Source organism: Caloenas nicobarica, chromosome 3 (assembly GCF_036013445.1).
Source record: "Caloenas nicobarica isolate bCalNic1 chromosome 3, bCalNic1.hap1, whole genome shotgun sequence".
NCBI classification, from domain to species: domain Eukaryota; kingdom Metazoa; phylum Chordata; class Aves; order Columbiformes; family Columbidae; genus Caloenas; species Caloenas nicobarica.
In genome coordinates, this window is record NC_088247.1 from 110,659,283 (window position 1) to 110,681,330 (window position 22,048).

The 22,048-nt window shown below is 41.7% G+C and overlaps 1 protein-coding gene across 1 annotated transcript in view; it reads right to left on the reverse strand.

Annotated features, from left to right (window-relative positions):
• Positions 1-21,847, reverse strand: part of HNRNPLL (heterogeneous nuclear ribonucleoprotein L like) — a 34,240-nt gene extending 12,393 nt beyond the window's left edge. Inside the window, exons 1-6 of the mRNA XM_065632296.1 lie at positions 21,460-21,847; positions 8,904-9,022; positions 7,409-7,646; positions 2,917-3,002; positions 543-639; positions 382-454 (exon numbers count right to left, since the gene is read on the reverse strand). Coding sequence (XP_065488368.1) covers positions 382-454; positions 543-639; positions 2,917-3,002; positions 7,409-7,646; positions 8,904-9,022; positions 21,460-21,654 — 808 coding nt within the window. The 5' untranslated portion in view covers positions 21,655-21,847. The remainder of the gene's footprint in view (positions 1-381; positions 455-542; positions 640-2,916; positions 3,003-7,408; positions 7,647-8,903; positions 9,023-21,459) is intronic.
• Between the last annotated feature and the right edge of the window lie 201 nt (positions 21,848-22,048).

Genomic DNA, 22,048 nt, shown 5'->3' on the forward strand with positions numbered 1-22,048 from the left:
TGAAGTCCTCTATCCTTCTTAATGCCTTGTCCAACATAGGGGAAAAAAAGAGTCCGAAGGAGAAGCAGTGTGCAAGTTTGTAGTTTGTAAGGAATAGTCTGTACCAGGTTTCCTCTCCTCCAAAGAGAGAGAGCTGCTTGGAGAAATGCAAGTCCTTGAGAACTGCGAAGGTGCTTGCAGGTGTGGGCTCCTTGTTGAGCTCAGAGGCTCAGCACACGGCTGTAGGGGGCACTAGGGCTCAGGGTTAATGTCCTGGTGTGAGCACAGCCTCCAGCAGCGCTGGCTTGCTTTGACATGACTACTGCCATACAGCCTGACCATCTATAAAGGATTGGCATTAGTGTAGGCAAACATCTACAGCAATAACATAGGAAAACCTACCTCGTCGGCCCAGATATGGTTTAGTGTAGTCCCAACTATCGTTGTCGTTTCTAATGACATTAAGTCGAGTCGGCTGTTCAAATAAAGTAAAAGTGAAAAAGGTTAAGTCTTGATTATATATATTTTTCTAGTAAAATTAAAAGAGAAGGTCCAAGCATTACCCTTGCATATTCAATTTTTAGTGTACAGCATCCTGCATAGATATCTGCTCCATTGAGTGCAGCCTTTGCCTTCTGGGCACAAAACACTGATTCAAACATGCACATCACGTTAAGGATTTTTTTTCCCCAGGTGCCTCATTCACATCCCTTTCTTCTGATATGGCTTTATTTTTATAGCCTGCAGATATTTCAGTATTTTGTACCTTACAAGAAGTCTACACAGACATGAATATAAAATTACCAACAATTATATATGGGTTAAACTTCTGTTAAGCATCTGTTTTTGAGATGTATGCAGCACATCACGAGACCATTCATACATCAGTAAATTCTTCAGTGTGGATTATATAGATGCAAGCTTTGTTTATGCTCTGAGCCTATGCCATTTGGAAGGGCATATCCTGGTGGATTTAGTAATTTTCATCAGAGGACATAGAAAGTTACCAGCAAGCCTAGAGAATATTTGAAGAGAAAGTTTCAAGGGAAAGTTCAAGCTGCATCAGAGCTTGGGGACGAGAAGGTGTGACTTAAGACAGTGCATCCCTTCTCACAGCTAGCGTTAGCTTGAAACTTGTGGGGAGGGAGAACATGAACTCAGTAGTTAATTTACAGTGAAAAGAACTAAGAAAGAGTCTGTTAGCCAAATAAAATCACAGAACCAAGAGATATTTTGAATGAACAAATAATCATGTTGCATCAAAAAATACAACAAGCAGATTGCTTTCAATCCACTGCTCAAGGCAGATGCACGTGCCAGGCTCCAATACATTGGTTATTTCTTATCCTCTACATGCTCCAAGACTGGTTCTGTGACTAGCAGAAAAATGTATTTGAGCCTTGGCACAGGGCAATCCATGATCTCATACATACTCAATAACATACAGTGTCAGTCTGAAACTTGCAGCAGACCAGACATTTTGCGCCATCCTTCAATATAATCATGACATTTGATATAATAAGCGACATTTTGGAAGTACTCTATATCAATAGCGTATCGCTTGTGTTTTACCACATTCCTGCACCTTCTTCCAGGGTGATGTAGGTTCACCGTGGAATTTAAGAGTGAGAGAAGTTAAGCTTCCCAGACCTCTAAGAAATTACTTGGCACTGGCTAGAACTGCGGGAGCATACCTGCAAAAGTAATGGGTACTGCAATTAGCATTGAAATTTGAGTAGATTTTTGAACTTTTCATACAAGACTTGTCTTGAAACTCACTCCCCCCTCCAGGCAAACTGTTCACCTATGCTGCTGCATTACTTTGCTCACATTTGCAAGTTTTCTTTCAACTGCTGGTTGTTTTTGTTTTTAATAAAAGGCACATTGCAGGATTTAATTCAAAGGACAGACGTGTGGTAGTTCCAGAGTATGTGCAAGATCCTCCCCACAACTTCCCTAATCTTTCACAAGATGCAGAGTAACCCCCAACTGTACAAGTCATCTGATCCAGACAACCCCACTTACCACAAACTTGACACACTATCACAGTAAGTCAATCTACTACTAGGACACACAGTTTAAGTCTTCTACATCGATAAACAGAAATTAGCTAACTTTTATGGAAGTCAGAGTATTTCTTTTTGTCTGGCAAATCATTGATGCAGCCACTGGTTAAGTAATGTTACAGAAGTAACCCACTAATAAAGTTAATAAAGTGGGGAAATCACAAAAGAATTTCTGAGATTTTGATATCATTTTCTCCACATAACTGCTCAGAAATTGAGTGTAATCAGTCTCTAGAAAGAAGGCTATCAGAGCTTTATAAAGTAAAGGGTAATCTTATCAGACTTTGGACTTTGCAAACCGCAGTCACAGATTAACAACTCTGAACACTCACCCCATGCTACGAATGTAGTAGCTATGAATATAGTAAACAGTAGGATAACAGAGCAGGGATTTTTGTCAACACATGATAAACAAGTCAAGGAGGCCTAAGTTGGTCTCACACTTTAACGAAGTCAGAATAGTAAGACAAGCAGTATATATTAGAACTATTTTAGAAGAGTCTGAAGAAGTCAAACTGTACCTCAGCAATCCCTTACCCATTTCTTGAGTGTCAACACAGGCAGAAGTCACAAAACTTTTGTGTATAATGCACTGTCAAATTTGTGACATCTGCAAATTATTAGCCTTAGGGTCACCTATGAACATGGTTATCAAGACCATTGTTGACAATGTCATTTTCCTACAAAGATGAAATATGTAAGTGCTATTTTGTCTTATAGACATATAGAAGTTAGAAATTACTATGTCTTAGGTAGAATTCTAAAAATAATTTGGTCTCAAAATTACATGGTATTTTTCTGACATTCTCATGTTGAATCTCATCTGCGTTGAGGAACCTACAGAAAAAAAAAAATCACTCAAAAAGGATATTCAACCATAGCTTGTATTCCATTTCTCTTGAATATAACGATGCGCTGAACTTTTCCAACAGGGTTGCACACAGTATACAATACATCCTAAAGGAGAAAAAAATATTTTTAGTCAGATATGAAATTTCAAACACCTTAGGTCCACAGAATATTTCTTTGCATTGGCATTTAAATGCCAAAGAGCAAAGAAAAGGCCTGTTAACTTTTCATTTATAATTTTCCCTATCAAATTTATACATTCATGATTAGCAATTTTATGGATCAATATAGCACAGGCAGTCAAATCTGAAAAACAGGAAAAAACTTCTCTAAGTACTCATGCAAACATTAGTATCTTCAATTGTTTTAAAAACCAGAAATTGCATCCATGTCTCAAGCTGTCCTCCCTTTAAGCATGCGCTGCAGTAGTTTCACCAAAGCAAAGACAGACAAAATAACACTGCACATTTCATTTCATAAGACTCTAGCAGCTAAGGGTTTTTTTAACTGTTCATGTTCATTTTCAGAAGAGTAACCTGGAGTAGTCCACCATGTAAGCTTAGGTGGCTTATCAAAGGGAGAATTCCAATCATATTCACCCAAATTGAAGACACTGCAAGTGGTTGCTGTGCTTTTTCCACTTAAGGCAGAGAAACCTTCTGACAGGGAACATTGGATTCATGCAAACTCATTGTTAATGCTCTGCTTTCACCAGCATTAGTCTATATTACAAGGAACCAATAAAATCCAGGACCACTTCCAGTGCTGCAGGGGAACCAAACAGTAAGAAAAGTTCGCCTTACTGCACATCAGGCCAGGCTAATGATGTGGTGCTGGGGGGTATCTCAAACAACAGTCCATTACACACAACAATTCAAACATCATGGTACCAGAAATTAGTCTCCAGCATGAATCTGGCCAAGAAAAAAGAGTTTATTTTAGAGTGATTATACACCCATACTTGGAATTCTCAAGACTCAGGCTTGAGAACCTAAAGAAACAGGCACTGTGATTTCTTGAAACAATTCACGTGTTAGATCATGTTCAAACAGCTGAAAGGTAACCCTAGCAGGCAAAGGAACTGACATCTCAGCGAAGCACTCTACCACAATTTATTTCCCTTCCTTTCTTTATATCTAAAGCAAATACATCCAAAATGCTCATTCCAAGATCTTTGTGAACATCCTCAGGTTTATTGAGGGGACGAGAGGGGAAATGAAATTTATTATTATGTTCTGCAGAATAGCAAAGGGGTGAGGGGCATGCTGGATTTCTAAAAACAAAACAAACACAAGCCCACATACCCCCCTCTTACAACAAGAAACCAAAAAAAGAGGATGTCTTAATGTTGGCTACAGCTGCAGTGGTGTAACTCCTGGCTTACATGAAGTACCACAACCCTTAATATACGGGCATATTATCAGTAAAAAACAAGAAAAAGCACCCAAACACAACAACAAAAAGACCAAACAAACCAAAACACCCCAAACAAACAAAAACCCAACAAAACAAAAACACACAAAAAAGCACCAAAAAACAAACAACAACAACAACAAAAAACCCAACAGAAAACAACCAATCAAGCAAACAAAAAAAACATTGTCCATGCTCAGAGGCCTTGCTCCAGACACTCCAGTGGGTGTTTTGCATAACTAAATGAAGCAAGCAGAGAAGACTGTCAACCTTAAGTTTTTCAGAAGATGGACAGACATTTTCAGAAATAATTCAAGCAGCCTGAACCCCTAAAAAAATAACATTTATGAGATCGGTTATAGGTATGATTTCTGTGCACACTCAAAAACAGCTGCCCTCCATCTCCTCTTGTTTGGGAGACAAGAATCCTGAAAACTTTCCAGTTCCACAAGACATAAATTTTCAGGCATATGACTTTCTTTCACAATTTGTCTCTAAAAATATTTCTTCACAGCCACTTAATTTAAAACAAAACAAACAAACAAACCAACCACATACACACAAAAAAACCAACCTGTCTTTCAAAATGTAAGCTCTACTCAAAATGCTATCAGTGTCATTAGCCAGCAGGCATACACGCAGCTTGTTTTTTGTTTAATTCAGCTACTTTAGACTACCAAATCAGTCAAGTGATGCACAAGATACAGTAACGTGGGCTATTTTGAATAAAAAATTAACACTAGCATTATATACACACTAGAATATCATGAAAAAGGAGGTGCAGCAACCTAATCTCAGAAGAAGTTGGTAATTAAGTTTAAAACATTTCAATTGCCAAGGCATATCACACTCCCCTCATGCATATACAGAAGGTTTAGATTCTAAACTTTAGAAGGTGAGACCTAAGAGGCAACAGCAGAGGTTGGTATAGCTGAACAGACAGTAACGATTGCAGCAGCAGTGGTCACTTTGAGAAGCTCTATCGGGACAGACAAATTTGTCTGTTCCTACAAACAAACCCCTAATAAAGTTCTGCCCACAGATAAGGAAACTGGGAAACAAAACTCCAAATACCTATATATGATACCTTAGGCAAAATTTTTTCAAAACACCAACCCCCCCCAATACAAAGGGGTGGAAAGCAATTAGGAATTAAATACAGTCAACTTCCCCTTCTTGCCCTTTACTGTCACACCCTTCTGAAAAAAAATCTGCTAGGAAAGAAGCAGGTCACAATTGCAGTGGAGGAAATAAACTGTAGCAAAATTGTAGAACAACTTAGCTTCATCCACAAGATGCCCTTAAGCAGATCAATTTATCTGAAAAAAATATATCCTGTTTTGAAGTTCTTAAGAACTATGGAACAGTTCATTGCAGTTATTCAGACTTGCCACTTAAAACTGGTTGCAATTTTTCATCTATTTTGTCTATCTCTAGTTCAAATTTAAGGAAAAACGTTGAAGAGGTGGTGTCAGGTTTTTTGTGTTGTTTTTAATATGCAGACTTTGCCTGAGACATTCTTAAGTTAACTGTTTCTTTAACCTGTCGGGGAAGTGCAAAATTTTTATTTTTCTCATCACATTTCTACCTGTTATGGGTACAACTGGTCTTCCCAGTTGCTATGGCTCTACTAGTCTACACTATCTTCAATGAGCTCTGATGCTCCCAAGTAATTTTGGAAATCTGTCTGCTTCTAATGCTCATTGATATACACTAAACAAACAGCTGGGGGCAGCAGGAAGGAAGAGGGGGGTGGTGGTGGGGTGTTTGTTTTAAAAAAGGAGCTACTGTGCTAGAGGCTTCATCATCTGAATTTCCATGAAACGTTCCTCTCCCAGAACAATGCTTCTGCTACTAAGTTTCCTCAAGCCTCTACATTCAATTCAGATGCTTATGCACGCCAAAATTAAAATGCAGGAATTAAACATAGTTTCCAAAATTTGTGTTATAGTCACATGCAAAGAATTTTTTAACTTAGTGAATTTGTTCACACAGCTCAAAGCAGGTTCATTCTTAAACACTGATGAAAAAGCAACTCATACCTTGCCATGCTTTTCTATAAAGAAAACTGACAGGAGAAAGAAAATTCATCATCCACTACTGAAGCAACAGGCAAAAACCTACTGATATTCGTAATACAGTGAAGGGAAAAGCATGACATGGAACTGACTGCTTGAAGTAATTTCAGGAATACTAAGTTTCAATCAATTTTCTAACATAATATACAGCACATTAAACAAAACTTAATACTTGTACTAAGTTACATGGTTCCACACAACCCAAAGACTTCAACTGGTCCATACTATCCCATGTACTTCCCTAAGAACCAGTAACTTATGCTTGTACCGCAGTATTACAAGTCTACTTAAAGCAGAGTTTTTAATTTTTTCCTGAAATCTTTCTGTGCAATTCAACGTGTACTAGAAAATCTCTCTGAAAAAAATATAAGCATTCAATGCATGAGAAAACATGCATTCTTAAATACTAACAAAAAATATCCATACCATTAAAAAAAATGCACGTGTGCCATAAATATATGGCAATAAATTAGCACGCAACTGTACATATGGTATGAGTAGCAATACTGAAAAGAAAAATGTATCAGCCCAAATAAAAGTGAGGAAGATTCCATCAAACTGGAGCTGATAATCAACAGATGGTTTCAACTTTCCACAAAGGAAATACCTAAGAATGCACAACTGCAATAAAATAACCTCTCCTACTGGAAAAATTACTTGCTATTTAAACATGCACTACTCAGAGTCTAAAAGCTAAATGACATTCCTCATGCTGTGGCAACACATTTGGAAATACTTCAGAAGCATGCAGCAACTTAAACATTCCAAAATCCTGACCACTGAAGTCTTCAAATATTCTGCAAAATATCTGTACAACAAGACTGAATCATCTTGAAAGAGCTTTTTTTTTTCCAGAACATGTATGTTACTTATGTGAAGATGGTGTAAAGCTTTGGTAAGTGAATTTAATTTCCTGACTGAAATTAATGATTTTAACAAATAATGCACAATGGAAATAATGTAACAGAGATTGCTGTTCTTTGTCTTTTATTATTATATTAAAGAAAAAAAGAAGAAACATACCACTGTAATTGGGTAGAGAGGATTCTGAATTGACAACAGGAGAACTTTATTTCCACCCGATGGGTCATCAGTGTTCCCTGGCCGAGTAATCCTCTTACTTGTTGAGTAGTTGAAGAAGGCTTGCTGTCCAGCAATGTATACAGGTTCATCGGCTGCAAATGTTACACATTTCTTTGCACTTTCTACGTTTTCAAACTCCACCAGAGCCTGGCGCTTAAATGGCATCATCATGACATAGCTGGTGAGAGAAACATGCTTACTCAAACTCCCAAGTCCCATAACTGTCATATGTGATACATTTTTTCTAAGCAATTCCTAACAAAGACAAAAAAGGAAGGTAGGTCTCCCTACTCACGCTTCCCAAACCTGGTCAACACATTTCTAAAGCATTTGCAGCAAAACAAAAAAATGCAGCTGTAAGATAAGTAAGTAATAAGCAGATGTTTTCCTGAAAAAGTTTGATGCATAAAAACATTCAACCAATACAACAAACAGTTAATAATTTACTAACTTACTACAACTACAATCAATATTAAAAAAAACTTGCTAAAGCCATTTATGAGGTAAAGGATCAAAGTAAACGCAAATAATAAAACACATTCAAAATTGCTACACTAAACATCTTTGCTGTTGCTAAGAAATTTAAAATACTATTCTGACGCAAAACTACTTTAGAGGACTTAAGTATTCTAGTTAACCAAATTAAGACACAGACAAATTCAAGAAGCTTTGTCAGCTGATTAAGTTTTTGAAAACTAAAACTCTGAGGCTAAAATGTACTTATTTGTATTTCTAAACAAAAGCTTATGTGCACTTCATTTTATTTATTTAAGATACTGGTACAAGTATAATTCAATTATTTGAATATTAAGGCAGTGAAGAATACTATTGTACTATTAACAAAACCCTATGTGACTTCAATACATGCATTTCCTTGAAAAAAAACGCTGGTTTCCAGAAAGAAGCACTCAAACCTCAGAATAAGCTGGCTGTACCCATTCACCTTTACTATTTTGTTTACAAATGAGGACTCTTCAGGCTGTACGACATTTGAAGGGACTTTCTCTGAATAAACACCTCATTCTGAAGGTCCTGCCATATCACGAGCACTCCTCCCACATGAAACCATACAAAAAAGCATCACCTGCACTGTGGCCCATCCTTATTTTTGGTATATTCACTTTTATCAAGACAACCACCCTTGTGTTTTTCTGCAATTCAGTCTAGCTACAGCTCATATTAAGACCAGGACTAGCTGTGCTACTGCAGTCTGCCAGCAGACACCATGGCATGTAGACAGTGTAACTCTGCTTGACCAGACTTGTCATGTACAGAAACACGGTATCTTCACACAGCTAGAAAAATCTTTATGCTTTTCTATTAACTAAGTTCTGGATTTCAAATGGCTATTATAATGTATTTAAAGAGGTCCAAGAGACTTTTAAATAATGCTCTCAGCTTGTCCAGAGATATGACTTTATACTGTTTGACATACCATATGGTTCCAAACTTTTCAAGAGCTTCCACAAGATCTGCTTCCACAACTGATTCACACAGCCCTCGGACATGGACAACAGGAGAAACAGAGACTTTGTGATGACTTCCCCCGGCATCCTAGCAAAGAAATGACATTTTAAAATTCAACACAGAACAAGGAATATTGCTATCACTAACTAAAATTAAATATTTGGCAGACACTACACTGGGTCCAGAAGCAGCCATTTAAACGTACAATCCAAGCATATTTTAAGTAATTTAACTTTTCTTTCCAAATAGATTGCCCAATTCAGTTGCTGAAGTCTACTTAAAACAACATGCTTTGCAGATTTAATTAATGTATTGGAACTGGCCAGATTTTTCTACTATAAAATAAAGTCTATTTAACACTTGATTGAATTGCAAGAGGTCTTCCACCCTATTTATTAAAAGCATTAAAAAACAACCCTGGACATGCACAACAGCTAAAATATTTCTGACACTTTTCCTGTTTGCTTATGCCAATATTTGTTTGAGACAGGCTGGGAGGATAAAAAGCCAAGAACAAACACAGGCCATCAGTAAACTGAATGAAAATGTATTCTTTTCCTAACGTATGCAGAGCTGTACGCCACAACGCAAGAAAATGCCCACTCTGTACCATATATGAAATAAAACCAACCTCCCTTCTAATTCTGAACACTCTTCATACACATTTTTAAAAACGCACAATTTCTGTGCATATGGGTACGCTTTCTCTTCTCGCCTCAACGCTGACTACCATCAACAGATTCAGCCGTCATACATTAACACACACGATTCCCACCATGAGCATTTTTCAGAGGTACTGAGACTTCAGAACAGTCTCGGTTCTGTGTTACTGAATAATCTGAGCTGGAATCAGCTCATCTTTCCATGCAAAGTCTAAAGTAGGGCTGAAATTTACATTATATATTCCAAAACATGGAGGTTAAAAAAAAAAAAAAAAAAATATAAACCAATAATGAGAAATAACCAAAGAAAGCATAGAGATAACAAAGGGCATACTAAAATATACTGTAATTACCAGCACTCAAATTTCATACACGTAACTGCAGTGTAAAGTTGATGTATTCAAATTTAGCAACTACATCAATGTGTCTGATCTAAAAGATCAAGCCTTGTTGATTTTTCACTTTTTCGTAAGCAGCAGTACAGCATGTTCTGGAACCAGAGAGAGGTTCTCATCTGCAGCACAAAGGAGTACTCAGCTCCAGGAATCAAATAACCACAATGATTGCTACTACTGCTACAAATATTCCGCTCCTCCCTGTTTAATTACAGATTCAAGTAAAAAACACATTCCAGATAACTATTAAGCGACCCTTGCACATTTAATTCCTGTGTTCTATACACAGCTCTCCCAAAACAATTACATATTTTTTTTCTTTAAACTGAGGATTTGACCATTCTGTTTGAACCAAACACCAGCACTCCAGATACCATCAGACATCAGAACACCCTGCTGTGTAATTTTTTTAAGCTTAGCTTATATTTTATCCATTTGCAGTATGAAAGTATTTTAAGTGGGAGCACACTTATTCAAATAAGAGCTGCGAGAATTGTGAGAAAACATCACTAGTGATATTTGCATAAGATAACATATATCCTGAATTAATCAGCTAAGGTGTACAGCGGTAGCAGTGATCAAAGTAGTCATAAAAGATTAATACGTTGAACTGCAAATACTTAGGCAATAGCAGAAGGAACAGAACTACACAGAGGTTTTTATTTTCTTTACCCTCATACACACTTTTAAAAGCTGAAAGAAGCACCTAAGCAAACCTTCAAAAGGAAACTGACAATAATTTTTCCCTGCAAAGTCTAGTACTTTAAGGTGTTAAGATAGCATGCAACTTTTTTTACAGTCTGCAGAACAATCAGAAGTTATTAAAACAACTGCTCACTGTGCTGCATACTTGTTACTATATTAAGATCCCAGTTAATGCTAAGGGTATGCATTTTCTTTCCTTTAATGCATTCAAGAAATCTCACCTAAAAATATTTCTGTCTAATCAGATGGCAAATATAAGCAATGATTTTCTCACTGAAGCAAAGACTCACTACAAAGAGCTACCTTACTTAATTAGCACCCATACACCAAGTCAAGCTTTTCGGAGAGTGGATCATAACAGAACAGTATTCTTCCGTTCCCAGTTCAGTCTTCCATTATAGTTTCAGTTGATGTTTCTTTGTCAAGCATATTCCTTTTTATTTTTATTTATTAGCCATCAATTTAAGCTTGCCTACTGAAGATCTAAACCCTTCTAATAGAACAAACTCTCTCAAAAATTAAGACTTTTATACTTACATCTTCAAATCCATTATACGCAACTTACATGCACATATACAGGTGTCAGGACTTCTGCAGCTCTAATTATTCTCAGATCCATCAGCAAATACAAATTTTGCTCTGTTTTGTAGTTAAAGCAACACTTGGCTTTCCAAGTCAAATTTCCTTCTCCCGTAACACCATATAGAAAGCATCCTTTAGTAGGGTGTTGTACAGTAGGAGGTTCAATAAGAATCAAAAGTTGTAACACCTCTGCTATTATAGTAACTTGCACAGAAGCTCAAGCAGCATGGAATTTAAAACAACAACAACCAAAACCAAACAAAACAAACAACCACACACACAACACCAAACCAAAATAAACAACCCCCAAAGAGTGAGATCTCAGTCACTTGACACAAAATTAAGGACTTACCTACGCAGCATTTCAGAAACTAATTTATACAGATAAAACCACTGAGCAGACGGCCTCTGCTTTACTCAAAATAGTTTCTAACCAGCAACAGTAAAGAGTAGCGCAAGAACCGAGCGTAAGCCAGTCCTGAGCCAGGAAGCCACAAACTAACACTCACAGAACATATTGGTGAAAGACATGAACATGTGCCACTGTGGTGAGTGCACTCGACACCTCCCCAGCCAAACCAGCAGCAGTTTGGTCCAGGCTCCAGAGGAGGGAAGGGCCTGAACCCTAGTCAGGCCAAAAACTCCTTCCAGGAGACCCACAGGGAAGCAGAACTGCACACTGAACGCTGGTGGTTTGTGGGCGCAGGGAGTCTCGTGCAGACTTTTCCTACTGTATGCAATTTGACTATGTGTCAATCACTTCATTCTATAAATACGACAGCCTGGATGAGCCCACTTTGAGCTCTCCCTGCTAAATAAGTGAGCTGTATGGCAATGGTTTCACTACTCACAGGTCAGTGGATGAGCCAAATTCAAGTTCAATACCAGTCATTTAGCTTAAGTAGACGCACACCAAAGGTAATGGATTATTTAGAGATATAAGGTTGTATGATTTTTAATATACTCTTTGATTCATGTTACTTAGTAGACTAGATTTGCTAAAATTTTAAGCTCATATTTGCCAAAAGCAACTGCAGACTACACTAAACGCCTGCAAGATAAAGCCTAGCTTGCATTTTGCTGGGAAAAATGGAACTGACTGGGAAAACAACAATCCAAGGCTGACACAGAGCCATCACAGACATCTGCGAAGTGAGGCCTATTTGGCACTTCACTGAGAAGAAAGGATTTATCCAGACAAAATGGCACCTTCAAGGATATGGACCAAAAATAATGTCTACAACTGAACAAAACAGAGGCCCACATGGAGTCAGGGAAAAAGGATCCAATGGGGAGCAAAGGACCTGGTGGTAAAATTTTGCTATTGGACTGGATCTTGGTGTGAATGATCTGTAAAGATAAAAAAGTTTGTAGTTTTCTATGCTCAGGTGGACCTCTGCGCAGGTACCGAGCTTGATCCAGCCCTTCTGCTATTCTACTCCGTTAAATTTTTTATTTTATGAGAATCTTGTTTCCTGAAAGTCTGCTCTGCATATGGTCATAAGGCCTCACCTGAAAGTTTGCTGCTGGAGTTCTAAAATACAGACTCCGGAGCAAACGGTTACCAGGGAAAGAGGAATCCTGACAGTTTGCACCGCAACGGATACGGCCTCACCTGAAAGTTTGTCTCCGGAGCTCCAAGACACAGCCCCCTAGAGCGAACAGTTATCAGGGAGGGAAGACGCCTGAAAGTTTGCTTCGTGAGCGGGTACAGGCATCTGGAGAGAAGGTAAGCAGCATTCAGCTTGGCATATTTCCCCCATACAGTAAATAATAGAGTGAACCTGCCATCAAATTCTTTTAAGTCACGCTTCTCTTTAAGAAATCTAAACGTTGTTCTGCAGCAAGCAGAACCCTAAAATCACTCCCCCACGAAGCCACAGGCATATGTTTGGGTGCAAAAAAGTCTTCATGAAGGGCAGACTTACATATTATCATCAAACAAGTTTTGCAGCTACCAAGCTGCAGTATCAAGCCTTGATTTCCTCTAAAAGAAATAAAACCACAAGACCACATGAAAAATCAAATGTGTCTGTAAGTGTTAAGCACCTTCACAGCTAACATCAGAACATATACAAACGATTGCACTGATGCCATAATTTCTTCCCAGAGACAAAAAATATAGGGTTTTGACCAAGATCTCATGGTCACTGTATCTTGAAAACTACACATGCTACAGTTAGCACACAAAGGTTACATCAAAGCATCCACTCACATACAGATTAACCACCACCAGTATTTCTCTGCTTATGAAGGAGTGGCATTAACAGAGACATGGTGGGACAGCTCACATGACTGGAATGTGGTCATGGATGGCTATGTCCTTCTCAGGAAAGACAGGCCAGCCAAGCATGGTGGTGGAGTTGCTCTTTATGTGAGAGAGCAAGTACAATGTATAGAGTACTGTCCAGGTGCAGTTGAGGAGCAAGTTGAGAGTCTGTGGGTGAGAATTAAGGGGCAGGCTGGCAGGGGTGATACTGTTGTGGGAGTCTATTACAGGCCACCAGATCAGAGTGAGAATGTTGATGAGGCCTTCTACGGGCAGCTGAGCGTGGCCTCACAGTCACAGGCTCTGGTTGTTATGGGGGATTTTAACTACCCTGATGTTTGCTGGAAGGACTACTCAGCCAGCCAGCCTCAGTCTAGGAGGTTCCTCCAGTGCATTGACAATAACTTTCTGATACAAATGGTGGAAGAGCCGACTAGGAGAGGTGCGCTGCTGGATCTCATCCTCACTAACAAGGAGGGTCTGGTTGAAGCAGTAAACGTTGAGGGCTGCCTTGGCTGCAGTGACCATGAGATGGTGGAGTTCAGGATCTCGTGTGGCAGGAGCAGAATACCGAGCAGAATTGCAATCCTGGACTTCAGCAGGGCCAACTTTGGCCTGTTCAAACAATTGCTGGGGGAAATCCCGTGGGCAAGGCTGCTTGAAGGTAAAGGGGCCCAAGATAGTTGGTTAACTTTCAGGGACTGCTTCCACCAGGCTCAAGATCAGTGCATCCCGACACACAGGAAGTCAAGGAAGGGAGCCAGGAGACCTGATTGATTAAACAGGGAACTGCTGGGCAAACTCAAGTGGAAGAGGAGGGTTTACAAATCACGGAAGGAGGGGCTGGCCACTTGGGAAGAATATAAGGCTGTTGTTAAAGGATGTAGGGAGGCAACTAGGAAAGCTAAGGCCTCCTTAGAGTTAAATCTGGCAAGAGGGGTCAAGGACAACAGAAAGAGCTGCTTCAAATACATGGCAGATAAAACTAACACCAGAGGCAATGTAGGCCCACTGATGAATGGGGTGGGTGCCCTGGTGACAGAAGATACAGAGAAGGCAGAGTTACTGAATGCCTTCTTTGTCTCTGTCTACTCTGCCGGAGGCTGTCCTGAGGAGCCCCGTACCCCTGAGGCTCCAGAAGAAGGTAGGGCAATGGAGGAGTTTGCCTTGGTTGATGAGGACTGGGTTAGGGACCAGTTAAGCAATCTGGACATCCATAAATCCATGGGACCAGATGGGATGCACCCGCGGGTGCTGAGGGAGCTGGCTGAAGTCATTGCTGGACCGCTCCCCATCATCTTTGCCAAGTCTTGGGAAACAGGAGAGGTGCCTGAGGACTGGAAGAAAGCAAATGTCACTCCAGTCTTCAAAAAGGGCAAGAAGGAGGACCCGGGCAACTATAGACCAGTCAGCCTCACCTCCATCCCTGGAAAGGTGATGGAACACCTTATCCTTGGTGCCATCTCAAGGCATTTCAAGGATAAGAGGGTCATCAGGGGCAGTCAACATGGCTTCACCAAGGGGGAGTCATGCTTCACCAACCTCATAGCCTTTTATGAAGACATAACCAGGTGGACTGATTAAGGCAGAGCAGTGGATGTGGTCTACCTTGACTTCAGCAAAGCATTTGACACCGTCTCCCACAGCATCCTCACGGCTAAACTGAAGAACTGTGGACTGGACGATGGGGTAGTGAGGTGGACTGCAAACTGGCTGAAGGAAAGAAGCCAGAGAGCTGTGGTCAATGGGGCGGAGTCTGGTTGGAGGCCTGTATCTAGTGGAGTCCCTCAAGGGTCAGTACTGGGACCAGTATTATTCAATATATTCATCAACGACTTGGATGAGGGAATTGAGTGTACTATCAGCAAGTTTGCTGATGACACCAAGCTGGGAGGAGTGGCTGACACGCCAGAAGGCTGTGCTGCCATACAGCAAGATCTGGACAGGCTGGAGAGTTGGGCAGGGAAAAATTTAATGAAATATAATAAGGGAAAATGTAGAGTCTTACATCTGGGTAGGAACAACCCTAGGTTCCAGTATAGATTGGGGAATGACCTATTAGAGAGCAGTGTAGGGGAAAGGGACCTGGGGGTCCTGGTGGACAGCGGGATGACCATGAGCCAGCACTGTGCCCTTGTGGCCAAGAAGGCCAATGGCATCCTGGGGTGTCTTAGAAGGGGGGTGGTTAGTAGGTCGAGAGAGGTTCTCCTTCCCCTCTACTCTGCCCTGGTAAGACCTCATCTGGAATATTGTGTCCAGTTCTGGGCCCCTCATTTCAAGAAGGACAGGGAACTGCTGGAGAGAGTCCAGCCCAGGGCCACAAAGATGATGAAGGGAGTGGAGCATCTCCCTTATGAGGAAAGGCTGAGGGAGCTGGGTCTCTTTAGCTTGGAGAAGAGGAGACTGAGGGGTGACCTCATTAATGTTTATAAATATATAAAGGGTGGGTGTCACGAGGATGGAGCCAGGCTCTTCTCAGTGACAACCAATGATAGGACAAGGGGAAATGGGTTCAAGCTGGAACACAGGAGGTTCCACTTAAATTTGAGAAGAAACTTCTTCTCAGTCAGGGTGACGGAACACTGGAACAGGCTGCCCAGGGAGGTTGTGGAGTCTCCTTCTCTAGAGACATTCAAAACCCGCCTGGACGCCTTCCTGTGTAACCTCACCTAGGTGTTCCTGCTCTGGCAGGGGGATTGGGCTAGATGATCTTTTGAGGTCCCTTCCAATCCCTAACATTCTGTGATTCTGTGAATGCACCAGCATTCAGTAACTCCAACTCCCACTATGGCACAAAAACCACATGCAAAACTCCAACATGACACTTGCACTCCTCCAAAACCAGAAGAACAGACTAGCTGACATTACTGCTGTACCCATTAATATATATGACTTAAGAGTTTTTGAAAGCTCAAAAACAACTTCTTGAAGAATCATCAGCTGGACAGAAAATGCAATTATTAAATAGATAATGGAAACAGACTTCCTTTTTAAGTGCTCAAGACCAGTAACAAGGACAGAAAGATTTCCCTCAAGAAAGAAGCTAGGAACATTAAAAAGTTTAACATTGAAAACGAGCTTCTGTAGAGAGCTGAAACATGAAGGGAAGTGCTGACATAACCAAGCAGATGAAACGCAAACAAGCTACTTCACATACATAAGACAGCAACAGAAGCAGCCTCAAAGAACTGCTGCAGCATTTTAACTTCCATTCTTCGGTGACCTACATAGTCCTAGACAACACTTTAAATATATTACTGATTTCTTTCTAACAAATTAGGATTTGCCATTCCAAAAGGAACAAAAGTCATCATGGGCTCTAGGATGATGTCTCTCTTGCTCACCAATTCCAGATTAGAGAATTTGTCACCATTTGCACACAAATGTGTCCTTTATCCTTTCTCCAGACACTTTCCAGTCAGTATATTCACCTTGGTTCTATTAGTTTGCACTGCCTTTTTTGGACCATCTGCTCCTTTACCGTTTCTCTGCTTACTTCCTCCATTGTGCTCCTTACTGCAAAAGAATGGCACTCTTCCTTCATATTCTCCCCCCTAGGTACCTAAATACACTTTTATTTCTCACCATTATCTTATTCAGTCTCAAATTTTCCTCTCGCCGCATCTGTCTTAAATGCTCTGAAATTGCTTTCATAAATATGACAGAACTGGGTGGGGGAGGAAGCACCAAAAGGTTGCTTATTAGGTATGTGAGTGCCCAAAACTTCATTAATGCCTAACGATCTGCATCCAGCTGCTCTGCATGATTGTCAAGGGCAGCTAAAATTACCACACTATAAAGGCAAAGTGAAGGTACACAACACATTCCCCAATTATCTCAGCTCTGCCCAGTGGGGATGGTCTGATGAGGAAAGGCTTTCATAAGCAGATACATCACATTTCCTGCACACTCTTCAACTGTTAGTTGTACTACAGGGTGATGGCCTTAACCTAAAACTGACATCCCTGACATACATCATCCTTGCTGATCATACCTGCCCAACTTGAGCAGTCCTGTCTCTTCCCCACAGAGGTACAGGAGACACCTCTCCGTGCCACCTGGAATGCCTGTAGCTTTGCAGTGACAACAGTACACTGTGAAGACAGTGTCTCAGAAGAACCATGCAACCATGCAAACAAGACAAAGTTAATGTTACACAGCAGTACAAGAACACGCCAGTTTTCTATATCCTGGGGTTTTTTTGTTATTGGTTGGCTAGTTTGGGGAGCTAGGGACGGCTAGGCAGAAGGGGGTTAAGGTTAATCACACCCCATATTCTAGAAAGCTACGTGGCAAGTTAGTTTCGGTTTGGATGTGGAATTTGGGCTATCGTTTCTCTTTTTGAACATACCTCTTCCTGGCACTGTCTACCACTGTGTCTTTTCAATTAATACAACCACTACAGAACAGAATACCTGCACCATGGCACTTTCTGCTAATTCTGAATCTGCCGTGAAGTGGTCAGGCAGTTGGCCTAGATGATCATTGCAACTGAAATAGTCTATTCTATTTTCCTCTCAGCTCAGCAAAATCTGAATATCCTTTTAAAAAATAAACAAGCAAAAAAATACCATGCCAAAACAAAACCCCACATAACACACAGCATTATCAGGAGATTCAATCTGAGATTCTGGAAGAACTGGCCTGAAGGTAACAGTTACTTTTTCTGATGGAGAGTAAAGGAGAGAGGATGATTTACACCGATACCATAACCCATTTCTAAGGTGCACTTCATTGAAGAAATGGATATATGAACAAGTCAGTGCAAAGCAGGTGAAGATCTGAACTCACTGCCATCTAACTACTGTAACTGCAACTGTCTGTATAGACATGAAGCAACCGAGTTGCGCAGTGAGCCAATTTCCATTTACCACAAAGCAAGAACACTGCACATAGGAAGTTACAGCAGAGTAGCTGAGAAGCTACAAATTCACATCCCTATCTTACCTTGTGGCAGCTTGTAGTTATGTTTGTGTATTTAGATACCACATCTCACTTCCCTAACTGTAAGAACGGGGATAATCGATCTTCCTTACTTCATAGAAATGTTTAAGAATATGTATGGCAGAGACAGTGAGGCAGGTAGATGCTACAGAAAATACAGGTTGTATAAATGCAACATTAATTAATGAAACTGAAATTTAAGTCATGGAGAGGGGATGCAGCTGAAAAGGCCCGCCAAACATGCTCAAACAAAGCTCTTAACCCACATTCTCCCACTGTCCTGACTTTCTGCTACACTACAATTCTGATTTCTCTGCCAAGGCTTCACCACCACTCAACACTGCTTCTGTAAAAGTCTTGCTTCAAAATCATACATGCCCCCTGAACTTCTGCAAGACAACTTCCATCTCCTCCCCTGGTCAACATTCTGGTCTGTTCCTGGCTCTCCATACTCCTCAGCCTTCAGATGAGCCATGAGGAGGAGTGTTCACCTCTGGGCTATGAGAAGTGTCCACATGAGTCGGAAACAGAGGAAAAAAAGAGAGCAAAATAAATTTTGGGTTTCCCCATCTGGATCTGACATACAGACTCCCAGGCACTCATTCAGAAAAAAACAAAACACAAACAAACAAAAAGTAAAACAAAAAAACCCCACCACACTTAGAGGCATGAAATGAAACAATTCCAGAGAAATGGGAAAATGCCACACCAACAGATATATAGCCCAGCAGGGAAACTCCACCAACCCGCTAACAGGGTCCTACCACAAAAGAGCTTTTACACAAAGAGACTATATAATCCATAGGAGTGTACAGTTCACAGATGTTCTAGAATGCATGTTAAGAAAAAAAACCAAAACAGTGAGGCTACCAGACTCCTACCACTCTTCTTACCCTGGTCATCCATTTCCCCATTTTTCTTTCTAATTCCCTGTAATTCCTCCTACTTCATCCTCACTTATTCTTTTCCTGCTCTTTTCTAAGCAACCCAGGACACTTCAATTTCTTCCCTCCTCTCAGCCCACTTTCTTCTTACGCGTCATTGCCCCGAACCACATACAATTTTCATAAGCTAACTTGTTTCTCTTCAGGGAAATGTTCTAATATACGTCACAGAATAAATAACTTTCCTGCACAGTTTTGTAATCTCTTAAAGAAAAAAAAAATGTACATTACCTAACTCTAATGAATAGATGCTGGCATTTTGCTATTAAAAGCCCCACATAAAATTACTAACAAAAGCACTGAGTCGTTCCTTTTTTACACGTCCACTTGATGTTACGACTTATTCTTAAGAAACTAATTTGATCTCTATTATCAAGACAACTTCTGCCTCTCCAATAGCGGACCTGTGAATACAGCTTTGCCAATAAATCATTGGAGTCAGTGATCATACAGCTCTTTGAGGCACACTGAACCTGACACAACGAGCTGCCTAAAAATCCCCATGTTTTTGACTTGCTATACATTTGTTTGTTTCTTGGCTCAGGAGACTCAGTACGTGCCATTCTTGAAATCCAAAATGTAAAGTTACAAATATACTTCATATTCTCCTTACCTAAAGGGGCAGAGCAGTGTGTCCTGCACATTAACTGTGATAAACTGAGATACTGAGGTCAACATGAAGACAGTCAGAGCCAGAACCCAGAGTGAAGGAAAAAAAGAAAAAAGAACTAGCTGATTTCATAAAATACTGCAGAAAGGAGGAAAGAGAAGAGCAGTATCCTGTTGCTACTTGAAACACTCCATGATGTCCAGCTCTCCTACATGAGAAAATTTCAAGATAACTTAAAAAAGCATACAGATTTCATTCAGAACTGGCCTTTAAGACAAAGCATTGACTGTGACAGAGACGATGCTCTGTCACAAGAAACCATAGAATTAAAATAGTCCTCTCCAGAGATCTATCTTTGTTGCAGTTTATTGGGGGATGCTTGTACTAATTTAGCTGGTATCCTCTCCATCAAGAGGTTTAACTGGTGGAGAGACTGTAACAGCAAATGCGCTCTCATTAACTTATACCAGTGCTAAGCAAGCTTATTTTAACAAATCATGAAACAGAGGTATTCTAAATTTCAAGGTCTGCTATTAAATCAATGTTTTCTTGATCTTGCTTTTTCAAGTAAAAAATAGAAAGAGCCATCAAGAAGAAAAATGGTTACAATCAGCTGGACAATTAGTTGGCTAAGAAATCAAACAGCAGACACCAAAGGATTGTTGGCCCAAATTTATGGGTCAAGGACTATCCTGATACTTAGATACAAATTAATGAAGAATAAAAGGTAAGTACTAAAACATTTTGTGAATGAGCATGCATTGTTTGTGAGGAAGAAAGCCGAAATACAAGTGAATTTTAAAAGGACGCAATCATTTATGATCAGCCTTATCACCGTACACTGCCAGACACAAAGGCAGAACAGAAGGATGAAAGAAACCCTCTGCCTTGCTTTCTTCCCCCGCTCTACGTTTCTATAGCTACACTCAACAACAGGGCAAGCACAAAACTTGCAAATGGCAACATCTCAAAAGGCAACAAGCTGCCCACGGAACAGAGACAACCTCAGAACTGCAAAATCCAAATCACGTATATGCAGCCAGCTGCAAGCTCAGTCCCTTTCCCCCGGCGACCACGGTGAGAAACAACCAGCGGCGCAGCCCGCGGCGGGGAGCAGGGGGAGGACAGGACCGGCCTGGCTCCCTCCCCGCCTTTCCCGACCCCGGAGACTGGGGGAGATCGCACCCCCCACCGGAAGCGCCTCCATGCTCGGGGGAGAGGGTCAGCGGGCTGCAGCGTCGGGAAGGCCGCGGGGCCGGGACTCCCACCTCCCGCGCCGGGTAAACAGAGGAGGGGGAGGGTCTCGATCCAGCCCCGCGGGAGGGGGCGGGGCGAGCGGCTCGCAGGCCCCCTGCCCCCCGCCGGCACCCTGACGGGAGGCGCCCCCACCCCGGCGGCCGCCGCGTCCCTCACCCCGCCCGAGAAGCCCCCTCCACGCGGCGGGGGGGGATGGTCCCGTCGGCTCTCGCTCTCCTCCGCGCCGCTGTACTCGATCTCGCCTTCCTCGGCAGCGGCGCTGGGCTTCAGCCGCTTGGCCTGGCTCTCGTAAGCGCCGTCCTCCTCCTCCTCCTCCTCTTCGTACCGCTCTCCAGACGACGGCGACGACATGGCCGCGAGAGGGGAGGGAAGGAACGGCCCGGCTACCGGCTGGGGGAGGCGAGCGGGTGCGGGGATGGAGCCTGGCGGCGGCGGCGAACACGAAAGATGCTCTGCGCTCCGTTTGCCCGCGCACACCCCTCCCTGCGCCGGGAGCGGGTCACGCCTCTCCACCGCCCACCGACGCCACGACTGGCTCCGAGTCGAGGAGGGGGCGAAGACGCCGAGGCGATAGGCCAGCAGGCATGCCCATCGAGCGCCGCCTGCGCGGCGACTGGCCGGCGAGCGTGCCCGTCACTGCGCCGCGAGGCTGATTCGGCACCGCCCCCCTTCCCTTCTTCCCCCCTCCGGGTCTTTGATGTCTGAGGACTCGGGAAGGGGAAGGTGGCGGGAGCGCGCGCGACGC